Source organism: Myxine glutinosa, chromosome 1 (genome assembly GCF_964187855.1).
Source record: "Myxine glutinosa chromosome 1, kmMyxGlut1.1, whole genome shotgun sequence".
NCBI classification, from domain to species: domain Eukaryota; kingdom Metazoa; phylum Chordata; class Myxini; order Myxiniformes; family Myxinidae; genus Myxine; species Myxine glutinosa.
In genome coordinates, this window is record NC_136261.1 from 396,890,846 (window position 1) to 396,904,155 (window position 13,310).

The 13,310-nt window shown below is 44.6% G+C and overlaps 2 protein-coding genes across 10 annotated transcripts in view; both read left to right on the forward strand.

Annotated features, from left to right (window-relative positions):
* Positions 1 to 3,352, forward strand: part of LOC137416862 (uncharacterized) — a 67,058-nt gene extending 63,706 nt beyond the window's left edge. Inside the window, exons 1-3 of one of the 9 annotated variants that reach the window (XM_078770331.1) lie at positions 77 to 1,310; positions 1,470 to 1,814; positions 1,881 to 3,352. In XM_078770331.1, the coding sequence (XP_078626457.1) occupies positions 580 to 1,310; positions 1,470 to 1,814; positions 1,881 to 3,024 (2,220 nt within the window). In that variant the 5' untranslated portion in view covers positions 77 to 579 and the 3' untranslated portion in view covers positions 3,025 to 3,352. Of the gene's footprint in view, positions 1 to 76 lie in introns of those variants that run through there. The other 8 variants (XM_078770332.1, XM_078770333.1, XM_078770330.1 and 5 more) reach the window with 8 other exon arrangements.
* Positions 3,353 to 9,104: 5,752 nt separating this feature from the next.
* Positions 9,105 to 13,310, forward strand: part of LOC137416873 (uncharacterized) — a 185,675-nt gene continuing 181,469 nt past the window's right edge. Inside the window, exon 1 of the mRNA XM_078770326.1 lies at positions 9,105 to 9,598. Within this exon, the coding sequence (XP_078626452.1) occupies positions 9,238 to 9,598 (361 nt within the window). The 5' untranslated portion in view covers positions 9,105 to 9,237. The remainder of the gene's footprint in view (positions 9,599 to 13,310) is intronic.

The window sequence follows — 13,310 nt, forward strand, 5'->3', positions numbered from 1 at the left end:
CCCACCTCCCCCCAAGTCCTCCCGATGTCCCTGCTCACAAATGTTGTGTTTGTGTCCTTCCCCCTCTTCCCCCTCTCTTTTGTGTCCTTCCCCCTCTCTCCCCATCTTGTCTGCCGCTCCCCTTGTTTTTTGTGTTTTGTGTGTCGGTTTGTCTTTTTGTGTGATTAATGTTAGCTCTTTCACGAGCCTCGATCTTGTATACAAAAAAAAAAAAAAAAAAAAATAAACTATATATGCCGGACCCAACTGACATAACAATATGTTAATGTTGATCTCATAGATGTCTCCATTATGACGTCATAATTCGACAAGTACAAAACTTCATCTGATCAAGATGAAATTTGTTAAGCATCATCTCATGATAAATTCGTGGAGAAAAAAAAATGATGACTTCATCGGTCACGTGGTTCGGCTGCCATATTTGTTTTAACACAAAAGCCCTAAACCACTTAAAACCACTAAAAACATGTTCTGGTGGGGGTCTGCAATCTCTGATTGCTCTTTCTTGTTTGTTATGTTTGTTTCATTGCAAAAGTAAATTATTGATGCTGTTGGTGAATTGTTTTTCCAGATAATCAAATGGGAAGGTTTACCCCATTGGTCGACACAGAAGTTTCTTTCAATCATCATATGACATGGACTTTTTGTCAGGATGTTGATAAATTTATCGGTGAGTCGAAAAAGAGAAACAACAACAACAACACCAACAACGGTGACAGGTGTAAAACGATCCTGCAACATCAGATCCAAAGAAGTGAGAAGCCACGCAGGTGTTCTGTTTCTAACAAAGACTTTACCTCTTCATCATGTATGAAAGAATGTGTACAAATACACAAAGTTGAGAAGCCACACAGGTGCACTGTGTGTCATAAGGGATTTACTTGCTCTGCGTATCTATGTAACCATCAAAGGATACATACCGGTGAGAAACCCTACAAGTGTTCACAATGCACCAAGGCCTTTACTCATTCATCAAGTTTATCGAAACATCAAAAGATACACACCGGTGATAGACCACACAAGTGTTCACAATGCTGCAAGGCATTTGGTCAATCATCGTGTTTACTTCGACATCAAAGAATACACACCGGGGAGAAACCCTACAAGTGTTCCATGTGCTCCAAGATGTTTAGGCAGTCGGCACATTTACATCAACATCAGAGATGGCACACCAGGGAGAAGCCCCACAAGTGCTTGGTGTGCAACAAGGCGTTTAGTCTTTCGGCGCATTTGTCTCAACATGAAAGAATGCACACGGGAGAGAGGCCTCATAAGTGTTCTCAATGCCTCAAGACATTTCGTCAATCATCGTGTTTACATCGACATCAAAGGGTGCACACTGGTGAGAAACCCTACAAGTGTTCACAATGCATCAAGTCCTTTGCTCTTTCATCGACTTTATCGAAACATCAAAAGATACACGCCGGTGAGAAACCACACAAGTGTTCACAATGCACCATGGCATTTAGTCAATCATCAAGTTTACTTCGACATCAAAGAATACACACCGGAGAGAAACCCTACAAGTGTTCTGTGTGCCCAAGGATGTTCAAGCAGTCAGCACATTTACATCAACATCAAAGATTGCACATGGGAGAGAAGCCCTACAAGTGCTTCGTGTGTAAGAAGGCCTTTTCTCATTCGTCACATTTGTCTCAACATCAAATAATGCACACGGGAGAGAACCCCTACAAATGTTCTGTGTGCAGCAAGGCGTTTGATCATTCATCAAATATGGCTGATCATCAAAGAATGCACACGGGAGAGAGGCCTCACAAGTGTTCACAATGCCTCAAGACATTTCGTCAATTATCGTGTTTGCATCGACATCAAAGGGTGCACACTGGTGAGAAACCCTACAAGTGTTCACAATGCATCAGGTCCTTTGCTCGTTCATCGACTTTATCGAAACATCAAAAGATACACACTGGTGAGAAACCCTACAAGTGTTCACAATGCACCATGGCATTTACTCAATCATCAAGTTTACTTCGACATCAAAGAATACACACTGGGGAGAAACCCTACAAGTGTTCTGTGTGCCCAAGGATGTTCAAGCAGTCAGCACATTTACATCAACATCAAAGATTGCACACGGGAGAGAAGCCCTACAAGTGTTCTGTGTGCCCAAGGATGTTCAAGCAGTCAGCACATTTACATCAACATCAAAGATTGCACACGGGAGAGAAGCCCTACAAGTGCTTGGTGTGTAAGAAGGCCTTTTCTCATTCGTCACATTTGTCTCAACATCAAAGAATGCACACAGCAGAGAAACCCTACAAATGTTCTGTGTGCAGCAAGGCGTTTAATCGTTCATCAAATATGGCTGATCATCAAAGAATGCACACGGGAGAGAGGCCTCACAAGTGTTCACAATGCCTCAAGACATTTCGTCAATTATCGTGTTTACATCGACATCAAAGGGTGCACACTGGTGAGAAACCCTACAAGTGTTCACAATGCATCAAGTCCTTTGCTCTTTCATCGACTTTATCGAAACATCAAAAGATACACGCTGCTGAGAAACCCTACAAGTGTCCACAATGCACCAAGGCCTTTTCTCATTCATCAAGTTTACTTCGACATAAAAGAATACACTCCGGTGAGAAACCCTTCAAGTGTTCTGTGTGCCCAAGGATGTTCAAGCAGTCAGCACATTTACATCAACATCAAAGATTGCACACGGGAGAGAAGCCCTACAAGTGCTTGCTTTGTAAGAAGGCCTTTTCTCATTCGTCACATTTGTCTCAACATCAAAGAATGCACACGGGAGAGAAACCCTACAAATGTTCTGTGTGCAGCAAGGCGTTTAATCATTCATCAAATATGGCTGATCATCAAAGAATACACACGGGCGAGAGGCCCTACAAATGTTCTGTGTGTAGCAAGGCATTTACTAATTCGTCACATTTGTCTCAACATCAAATATTGCACACAGAAGAGAAACCCTACAAGTGTTCTGTGTGCAGCAAGTCGTTTAATCGTTTGTCAAATTTATCTAAACATCAAAAAATACATAACTAAACTTGCAAAAATATTTCCAAGAACATGTGCGAATAGAAGATGCTCCACATGAAATGGAAGCTTCAGCGAATACAGCCTTCATGATTCCAAACAAACAAAAATAAATATGAACAAATTCACGCAGACAAATGGGAGAACGACAAAAGAGCAGGAAGATGGAAAAGACGTGGACAGATTAGAGACGCACAAAGGAGGCTCATTGGATTGGCTAAGAGATCAGCTTCACTGTGATGGAGAATGAGTCAAAATATTCTTGTCACCAAAACAAAATATTCTTTTGACAGAGAGTCAAAAATGAGTCAAAAGTCAAAATTCTTCCTTGTCACATACCCAACCTGTGCACCAAGTTTTTCAATTCTTCCTTATCACATACCCAACCTGTCCACCAAGTATTTGAATTCCTCCTTGTCACATACCCAACCTGTCCACCAAGTTTTTCGTTGAATCCTTCAATAACATTTTGAGATATCGTTTTTGGCTACACTGTATTTCTCAATGGTAAAGAATCACTTGAAAAATCAGGATTCGAATCCAGACCTTCATCAAAATCTGATCATTTGGTGCTTGTCACACACATAAACGCTCCACAAAATGTCCGAATCTGTCCACAACTTTGAAATATCCTGTTCACAAACAGACAGACAGGGGTGAAAACACAACGTCCGCCTGCCTTCGGTGGTGGATGGAAAAATACGGTGTCGTTAATTGAGGTGTTAGTACTCGGCCACTTTGTAAATAACGCCGAAATCAGAAAAAGACCAAATAACAGAAACTGAAAAATGAAGTCAAGAGAACCTGGAAGCTGAAGATCACCGACATTGTGCTAGTGAAAGTTGGAGCAACAATAGTGATGAAGAAGAACCTCACTGAGGTCTTAAAATAATGTCGTGCAATATTACCACAAATGAACTACAATTGGAGGGTGTCCGGGATTAATTCTTCAGTGAAGATCCTGTAAATAATCCTCGGAACACCGTTACCAAAACGGAGATTGATACTTGCACATACATCATCGTGCACACTTCATCACAGCCCCTCATCACACACATACCTCATCACATACACACACCTCGGAATACCCCAGAAGCCGCACAGGAGGTCGCGCGGATCTATATCGTCACCACTTAGGGGACGGGGCACGGATAAGGAGAGGCATGGTCCATGAGTCGTGGTTCCTTAATGGGATGAAGATTGATGCTTCAGGACCAGGGAAGTCTCTGTTCAGTCTTAGAGACTCGCGAATCGTGATGACGACCAGTGGTGGCAGTGTGTACACACACCACACACACACACACACACACACACACACACACACACACACACACACACACACACACACACACACACACACACACACACACACACCACACATGAAGGTGGATACTTTGGGTCCTTGGGGGGCTGTGTTCCACCTTCTGAAACCTTCTTGTGGAGGTAACAACCAATAACACACACACCAGACACAGACAAATGGCTTTCTTCCAGTATAAAAGATGGCCATCCCTGAAGCAGTGCATCAGTGGCAGCATTGGTAGTTTTGGCTTTTACTTTTTTCATGGAATGTTTAAAAATGGTTTCGACCGAAATAAAATATTTCACACATAAAGTTGTGTGTCCAATCTTGATGGTGGTTTGAGATCTTAAGGTATTGAGATTGAGCCCCTGTCGTGCCGTTAAAATAACACCAGGTGGGTTGGCTGGCCTTTCACCCTTCCGAGGTCGGAAACATGAGTATGAGCTTACGAGTAATGGGGGCACTGCATCAGCACTAGAGCTATGCTTCCAGTAATGATGCAACCAGTAGCCATAGGCGACATATGAAACGACAACAGCCCAAACTTAAACCAGTGGACTGTGTGACGCTCAAAACTAGAACGACACTTTTTGACGTCACAACATCGACCGATATGCCTCCACCCACATTATTACATCATTATAATACTTGTACCAAGTTTGCTTTAAATTCATTCACCTGTTCTCAAGTTATCACATTTGTACCTGACATGACCTCTGACCTTTGACCTCTTGACCCCAAAATCTATTCAGCTCATGTTTACATCATTATACACACCTGTACCAAGTTTTAATTGAAATCCTTTCAGCTCTTCACAAGTTATCACATTTTTACCTGACTTGGCCTCGGGATCCGAAAATATAATCAGTTAATCTTTACATCATTATGCATATCTGTACCAAGTTTGCATTGGATCCCTTTAGCCGTTCTCAATTATAGACCTTTTACAGACTTTGACCTCTTGACTCCAAAATCGAATCAGTTCATCTTTACATCATTCTACATAAGTGTACCAAATATGGTCAGAATCCCAAAACTGGTTCACAAGTTATCACGGTAACAGGAGTTTTACCTAACATGACCTTTGGCCTTTGACCTCGTGACCCCAAAATATAATCAGTTCATCTTTACCTCATTATACATACCTGCATGAAGTTTGACCAAGATCCTTTCAGCCGTTCACAAGTTATCGCGGTAATGAAAACCTATCACGGACGGACGGACGGACAGACAGCCGGAAGACAACCTGAAAACATAATGCCTTCGGCGATTTCATCAATGGAAGCATAAAAATACAATGAGGTCATTTTTACCTCTCTACCACTTTGAGTAATGCACACTTTGAAAAAGCTTCCCCAACCCCCTCTCCCCTTCCACAGATCTCCCGATGTCCCTGTTCTCTACTGTTGTGCTTGTGTGCTCCCCTCTCTCTCCCTCTTGTGTCCCGCTCCTTTTATTGTGTGTTTTATGCATCCGTTTGCATTTTTGTGTTGAATGCGTTGGCTCTTACACGAGCCTCGAATTTGTATACAAAATAAATAAATAACAAGTACAGATACATTCAAAGTACACTGCCATGCAGCACACAGAGACAGTATTGGGAGGGAGAAGTGCACAATAATTGATTGATTAATTGCATAATTAAAATCAATAAATAAAAATCTGAAAACAATTTCTTAATTATTTGGCTAACAGCATACCTCAACCACCAGTGTTTCATCCGAAGCTGTAACTTTTTGAAAATAAAATGTCATTCATCGAAAAATAAATTTTTTTAATTGATTAATCAATAAATAATAAATCCATTAAACAATAAATCAAAAATACCCTTTACAGCCAAATCACTTGGTCATTATCATGTCCAAATATCACCTTCCTAACTCAAAATATGCCTGAGATATCGACCAGATGAGAAAGGAAATAAATAAGTCAATAAATCGATAATGATAAAATAACTAATCAATTAATTGGTTAATCAAAACGCAAAAAAAAATTGCCAAATAACTTTCTCACTATTGTGGTAAAACTTCAGCTTCCTATCTCAAAGGATGGCTGAGATATCGCCCGGACAAACAAACAAGAAAATGAAAAATCACTCGTAGAGCGACACTTGGCAAAACAGAACAAAGTAGAATGGCACTCAGTGGAGCATCCTTTTGACCTCACAAATAATTAGTGGTTGAATTCATTGACCTGATTTGGAAATTGTCTTCAAAATGTAAGTTAATTGGATAAAAATTGCTTTTGGCCCATGTTGACCTTTTGGTCGATGTTGATATCAAAAATTGTTGGTGGTTGAATTCAGTTTGCTGAAATGAAAATCATATTCAAATTTCAAGTCAATCGGTTGAAAATTGAGGATTTTAGAAATTTGAAAAAAAGTGGTTGACCCTTGGCCTATGTTGACCTTGTGACCTATGTTGGTCTGAAAAATAGTTGTTGGTTGAATTCAGGTAACTGATTTGAAAATCCCGTTCAATTTTCAAGTCAATCGGATGAAAATTTAGTATTCCAGAAATTTTAAATTGTTGTTGACCTTTGGCCTATGTTGCTCTTTTGGCCGATGGTGATCTCCAAAATAGTTGGTGGTTGAATTCAGTTAGCCAATATATAAATCCTTTTCAAATTTCAAGTCAATCGGATGAAAATTGAGGATTTTAGAAATGCAAAAAAAAGTGGTTGACCTTTGGCCTATGTTGATCTTTTGACCTCAAAAATATATAGTACGGTATTTTATCGGACCACGAACTCTACCATTTGGTGAAGATTGGTTTAAAATTGTGACCTGCAGGCAAGTATAAGCGAGCAGACAGACAGACAGACAGACAGACACACACACACACACACACACACACACACACACACACACACACACACACACACACACACACACACACACACACACACACACACACACACACACACACACACACACACACCGGATTGATCAACATACTTGCAAAAATATATAGTACTAGCAGAAGTACCCGGCATTGCCGGGCGGGGGAGGGCAGGGGAGGGGAACGGGGGGGGAGGGGGGAGGGGGGAGGAGAGGGGGGAGGGGGGGTGGGGAAAAGGGAGGGGGAGGGGGGAGGGGAAAAGAGGGAGGAGGGGAGAGGGGGGGAGGGGGGAGGGAGGGGGGGAAGGGAGGGGGAGGACGGATGGGGGAGGGAAGGGGAGGGCCAGTCAACAATGACGTTGCAGTTCTCATGGTCGGAGAGCAGCACAACAATCGCGACATCGTCCTGCATCTTCACAAGAGCACGAAGCGGATTTTGGAGACTCACCGATCCTGTGACCCACGCCCTCCAGTACCGGCGTTGCCGGGCGGGGGAAGGGAGACCCATACATTCCCAACCCGTACATTCGCCCTCTCGACTCAAGCTCGTATTCGATTCATATTCGAAATCGAAAGGGGAAAGGGGAAATCCTTCGTATTCGAATTCGTAAACACGAAATATGAATTAAAATTTAATTCATATCGCACAAAATCGACACAAAACACGATCGCATAAAGGTGAAAAAACGCAATGGCTTTTCGCCCTGAATTACGTGCAAACGTGTGACGTGTGACGGGATGGAACATCACGTGATCGCTCTGAGCGAATCAGCGAGCTGCTCGCTCTGGCTGAGATTAGCGGGTACTTCGCTGAAATGCGCTGAGGTAAATATGAATAAAAAATATGAATCTCGTCAAATATGGTCTCGGCCATGTTCGTCCCAGGCTCAATGGCCATGTCTATGCCAAATATCAAGCACGTGAGCCTCTCCGTTTCGGAGTCTATCGGTAACATTACACACACACCCACACACACACACACACACACACACACACACACACAAACTGTGTTTTATATATATAGATTTTATGGGACCACGAACTCTACCATTTGGTGAAGATCGGTTTAAAATTGTGACCTGCAGGCAAGTATAAGCGAGCGGACAGACACACACACACACACACACACACACACACACACACACACACACACACACACACACACACACACACACACACACACACACACACACACAAACCGGAGTGATCAACATACTTGCAAAAAAAAAAAAAAATTTGGCCAAGTAACAAACGAGAAACCAGAGTGAAAACTGAGGACTCAATTTTAGCGCACGTCATCGCCGGGCACCCTACGGTGCCCGGCAATGACGTCATGCAGCACCTGGAGATGGCATCGGAAAGGAGCGGTGAACAACATCCCTTGTGTGTTCAACTATACCAAAAGTATGTGACATATTTCGTACATTTTGTGACATTCTAAGACAATAAATGTATTTCTTAACCTTGTACACATGGGCAGTTCTCGTGTTTTTCGCTCACCTGCAACGTTGTTCTGGAGAGCTTCGATAGCGCGTCAGTCCGTAAAAACTTGAAAATTCTTCTCCGAAACCACTGATGGGGTTGTGACCAAACTGGGCACAAATTATATTTGGTATGTTGCAACTCAAATTTGTTTTATATGGCATTAAAACAAATTGGGCCCTGAGGGGTATACTGGGTGGTTGCCCCCCACCCCACCCCCAAAACAGGTATTTCCTTTCTTCTCAGAAACTACACACACAATTCCAATGAAACTTGACCACAACCTTTATCACCCATGAGGTACCAACGTTTGTTCCCGGCATTTAAAAAATCGGGGTCGAAGGAGGTCTGTGGTGGGGGGGCGGGGGGGGGGATTCTCCTTTAAACTCAATCTGTCTATATTTTCATTCCAAACAGCATCATTCCAATCACAAATTAATACAATAACATGAATATAACTTTTTTCCGTGAGGTCACGACCCACCGTTTGACAATCTCTGGCTTTCGTGTTTATCATCCACTTCGAACGAAGGACCAAAAAACAACAACAGGCGATTTATTTATTTTTGAATTTCTCGGCGCGTGTTTTTGGACGATAATGGATTCTACGAGCGCTCGGTGCGGCCTCGGTCTTGTCCCGACCTGGCTGAAGATCCAGGGTCTCTCGGAGGAGTCTCTCAGAGCCGCCATCACTGGTCTGGGGATCGAGATCTTCGGAGCTCTCTGTGCCCGAGCCGAGCCCGCTCCGGTGAGGGATCGACTGTGTTCTTTAGCCGCACGGAAGTTCACCTTCACCATGTACGTTGAGCTATGTCGGTACATGGAGTCATGCCGTGCGGGGCGAGGATCGGGACAGACCGTCGTGCTCGGATGTGGTGAGGAGACCGGAGGACTTGATGGAGTCCTGCAGATCAAGATGGAGGATTCGGCTGAAAACAAGGAAAACAACCCGGGAAATGGTGAGTCGTGGGAACTGCGGAAGTTCATGATAAATATTATATCTCTACCGATGATGTCGATGAAACCATTTTGTATTTTGTATTCGTGTTGTCCGTCCGTCCATCCGTGATAGGTTTTCGTTGCCGCGATAACTTGAGAATGGCTGAAGGTAACAAAGTCAAACTCGGTACAGGTATGTGTAATGCGGTAAAGATGAACTGGTTAGATTTTAAGGTCAAAGGTCAGAGGTCATGTGAAGTAAAAATTATGTTACAAAGCTAACTTAACCAGTGATGGGATTTTGACCACACTTGGTGCAGTATAAGTATATAGTCGGTTTCTTTCTGTAATAGGGTTTTGTTACCACGATAAATAACGGCTGAAGGTAACAAAGTCAAACTCGGTACAAGTATGTATAATGATGAAAAGATAAATAGATTACATAATGGGGTCAAAGGTCAGGTTCTGTGAGGTAGAAATTCTGTAATTGTGCTAATTTGTGAACCAGTGATAGGATTCTGAGCAAACTTGGTTCGAACTTGGTGCAAGCTCCTCCAGAGCTTGATCCGTACCTGCGGACTCACGCACCTTCCCCACTTACAAAATCCACAAAACATTTCCTCCCCTGCTGCAATTCAATTCTCAACCACATTTTCATAGATGTCACAAAAAGGTTCTGCCATGGCCTGCTCAGATGTGAAATCCCCGTTCTCTTTTTAAATCTCCAAACATGATTCATACTCTATCATAATTCAATCTCCAACCTCACGACCACACAAAAACACAAAACCTCCACAGTCCACATATAAACAAACGCCACCCACAAGACACTTTGTGGTGCACATTCCAATCCCCTCACCGGCCATGCCATCACTGTCACCCGCCCCCTATTCCAAATTACACATGTCCCAATTTCCTCAAGCAAGTACTGAACACGAGGACAGTAAACATCAAGGCCTTACCTCACCTTGATGTACAGGTAGTTACAGGTTGGTCTGGTCCAAGAGTGCCATCCACCCAACTGAATCCCAAAATTTATCCCATGGAACCGATCCAATTTTTCCAAATTGCTCTTTTATCCCACTGTACTGGCAAGTATGTGGATCCACCTCCTACGGTGACAATTACTACTCTACTACATTTTTTAATTTTTTTATTTTTATTTTTATTTTTGTATACAAGATCGAGGCTCGTGAAAGAGCTAACATTAATCACACAAAAAGACAAACCGACACACAAAACACAAAAAACAAGGGGAGCGGCAGACAAGATGGGGAGAGAGGGGGAAGGACACAAAAGAGGGGGGGAAGAGGGGGAAGGACACAAACACAACATTTGAGAGCAGGGACATCGGGAGGACTTGGGGTGAGGTGGGAGAGGATTCAAACATATGAACACTGCAAGGACTCTGGGGTGAATTACCGGGGGTAGAAAAGATCAAGGTTTTCGATGGGGGACGATAGATGGTGGTGAACAGCTGTTTTAAAGACCTGGAGGGAGGAGTGGGATTGAAGGGAGTGGGGGAGTTTGTTCCAGAGGCGGGAGAAAAGGGGAATGAAAGAGTGAAGGTGAGCAGAGAGCCTAGACTTTGGCAGTTTAACCATAAGAGGGTTGCAGGCAGATCTTGTGCGACCTGAAGGAATATTGGGGGGACAGAGCACAGAGAGAGCTGGGGGAGCAAGGCCGGAGAGGAGTCGGTAGAAGACAGAAAGACCACCAACCTGCCTGCGGTGAGTGAGTGAAAGGCCCTCGGCGTTGACTACATCGCAGGAGATTCCAATGATTCTGAAAGCTTTGGCCTCAACAGCGTGAAGCCGAGCAAGGTGTGAGGCAGGATCACCAGCCCAGAGGGGGGAACAGTATTCCATTGAGCTGCGGATGAAAGCCTTGTATGTGGTGAGGAGCTCAGGTGTGCCAAGGAAATGGCTCAGGTGTGCCATTTGGCTACAACAGCTCCGCCCCTCCACTGTGCAAGGGCCATCGGGACAAGCTGAGCAGCCGAAACACCAACATGGCCAATGAGTGTCCATAAGGGTGCGACCTACCATCCATCCTTCAGCCCCCTCCCCTCCCCCTTGTGAGGAACACGGCTGCACAAGCCCCAGCTGGCCAATTTGTTGAGCACCTGCTGCCAACTCCACCATTCCCAAAACCTCAGACCTGGGGGAAACAGTCGCAGTGCGTGGCATCCACATCACGTCCCCTGCACCTCTTACATCCCCTAGTCTACTCAACTGCAGCCCCCAGTGCCCATCCACACTTGACCACGCCCAGGGTCTAGTCGCTAGCCCTGCTCCACCAGGAGTAGTCCAGAAGACATGGTCCACACACCTCGGACACCTATAACACCACGTTGACCTCCAGACTACCCAACTCCCCCCCTCAACTCTGCGGCCCAAATATCGGCGCCGGCGCCCCCATAACCAGTTGAAGGCTGTGTCCTGCTGCTCTATCAATTGTTATCCCAGCCTCCAACACTTTGGTCGAACACACCTGGACAAATAATAGTGCAACTGTGCAGTGTCCACCATGGCCTCACAAAATTCACCCTTAAATTAGCATCTAACCATCAGATTACCCATGCTAATTATTTTTCACCATTCTCTAATCTCACCAAAGAAGGGTGCTTCTCCATACACCTGCCAGCCGAGCATGGCCCATATGCTCGGCTCATTACAAATTCCCGATTAATCAAACCCATGGCTCTCTTCCGAAGCCTAGAGTCCACAAATCAGAACAGAACATCTGTGGAAGATCATTCTCACACCATCACGTTCCACAGATGCTCCAATGGTTGTCCGGTGGGCTATAACCAACCCTGTCCATGCGGTTCGACCCATGTCCATAGACCAGTACAGCATGGCAGGTCATCACATGCTGGCTGTCCCAGAGTCTCAGGAAGAGGCTGCCAGGCCACATGCCCGGGCGTTCACCACATCAGTTCCGTGTTGGCCGTCCGTGGTGCCGCCACCAAAGCGCTTATGGGCACTCATGGGCCATGTAGGCATTTCGGCTGCTCAGCTTGTCCCGATGGCCCTTGCATGGTAGAGGTGCGGAGCTGTCATAGCCAAATGTAGTCGTTTTGTAAAGGTCACCATGGGAGGCGGATTGACATACTTGCCAGTACTGTGGGACAAAAGGAAATTTGGTGGAGTTTGATCGGCCCAATGGGATACATTTGTGATTTTGTCGGGTGGATGGCACTCTTGGATCTAACCAACTGGCAAATACCTGCACATCAAGGCAGAGGTAAGGCCTTGAGGTGTACTGTCCCCGGCTTCAGGAGTTGCTCATTAAAAATTGGGACATGATAATTTGAAGTAGGGGTGGGTGAGAGTGACGGCGTGGTTGGTGAGGGGATGGAATGTGTACCACACAGTGTGTGGGTGGCGGCTGTTTATATGGAGGTTTCGCGCTTTTGTGTGGTCGTGAGGTAAAAAATTGAGTTGTGATGGAAGTCGTGATTTTTATTGAAATGTGTTTAACTTAAAATGTGAATGGGGATTTCACATGGAAGCAGGCAATGGCAGGACCTTTTTGTGACATCTTCTATGGAAATATGTGGTTGAGAATTGAATGGCGGCGGGGGAGGAAATGTTTTTGTGGGTGGGGAAGGTGTGTGTGTCCGCAGGTACGGATCAAGCTCTGGAGGAGTGATGACTGCGGCCCCCTCTGCGGTAATTACCCCTGGCAGCCAGTGGTGTCTGGAAATTTGGAGCCTGTCAGTGGTGG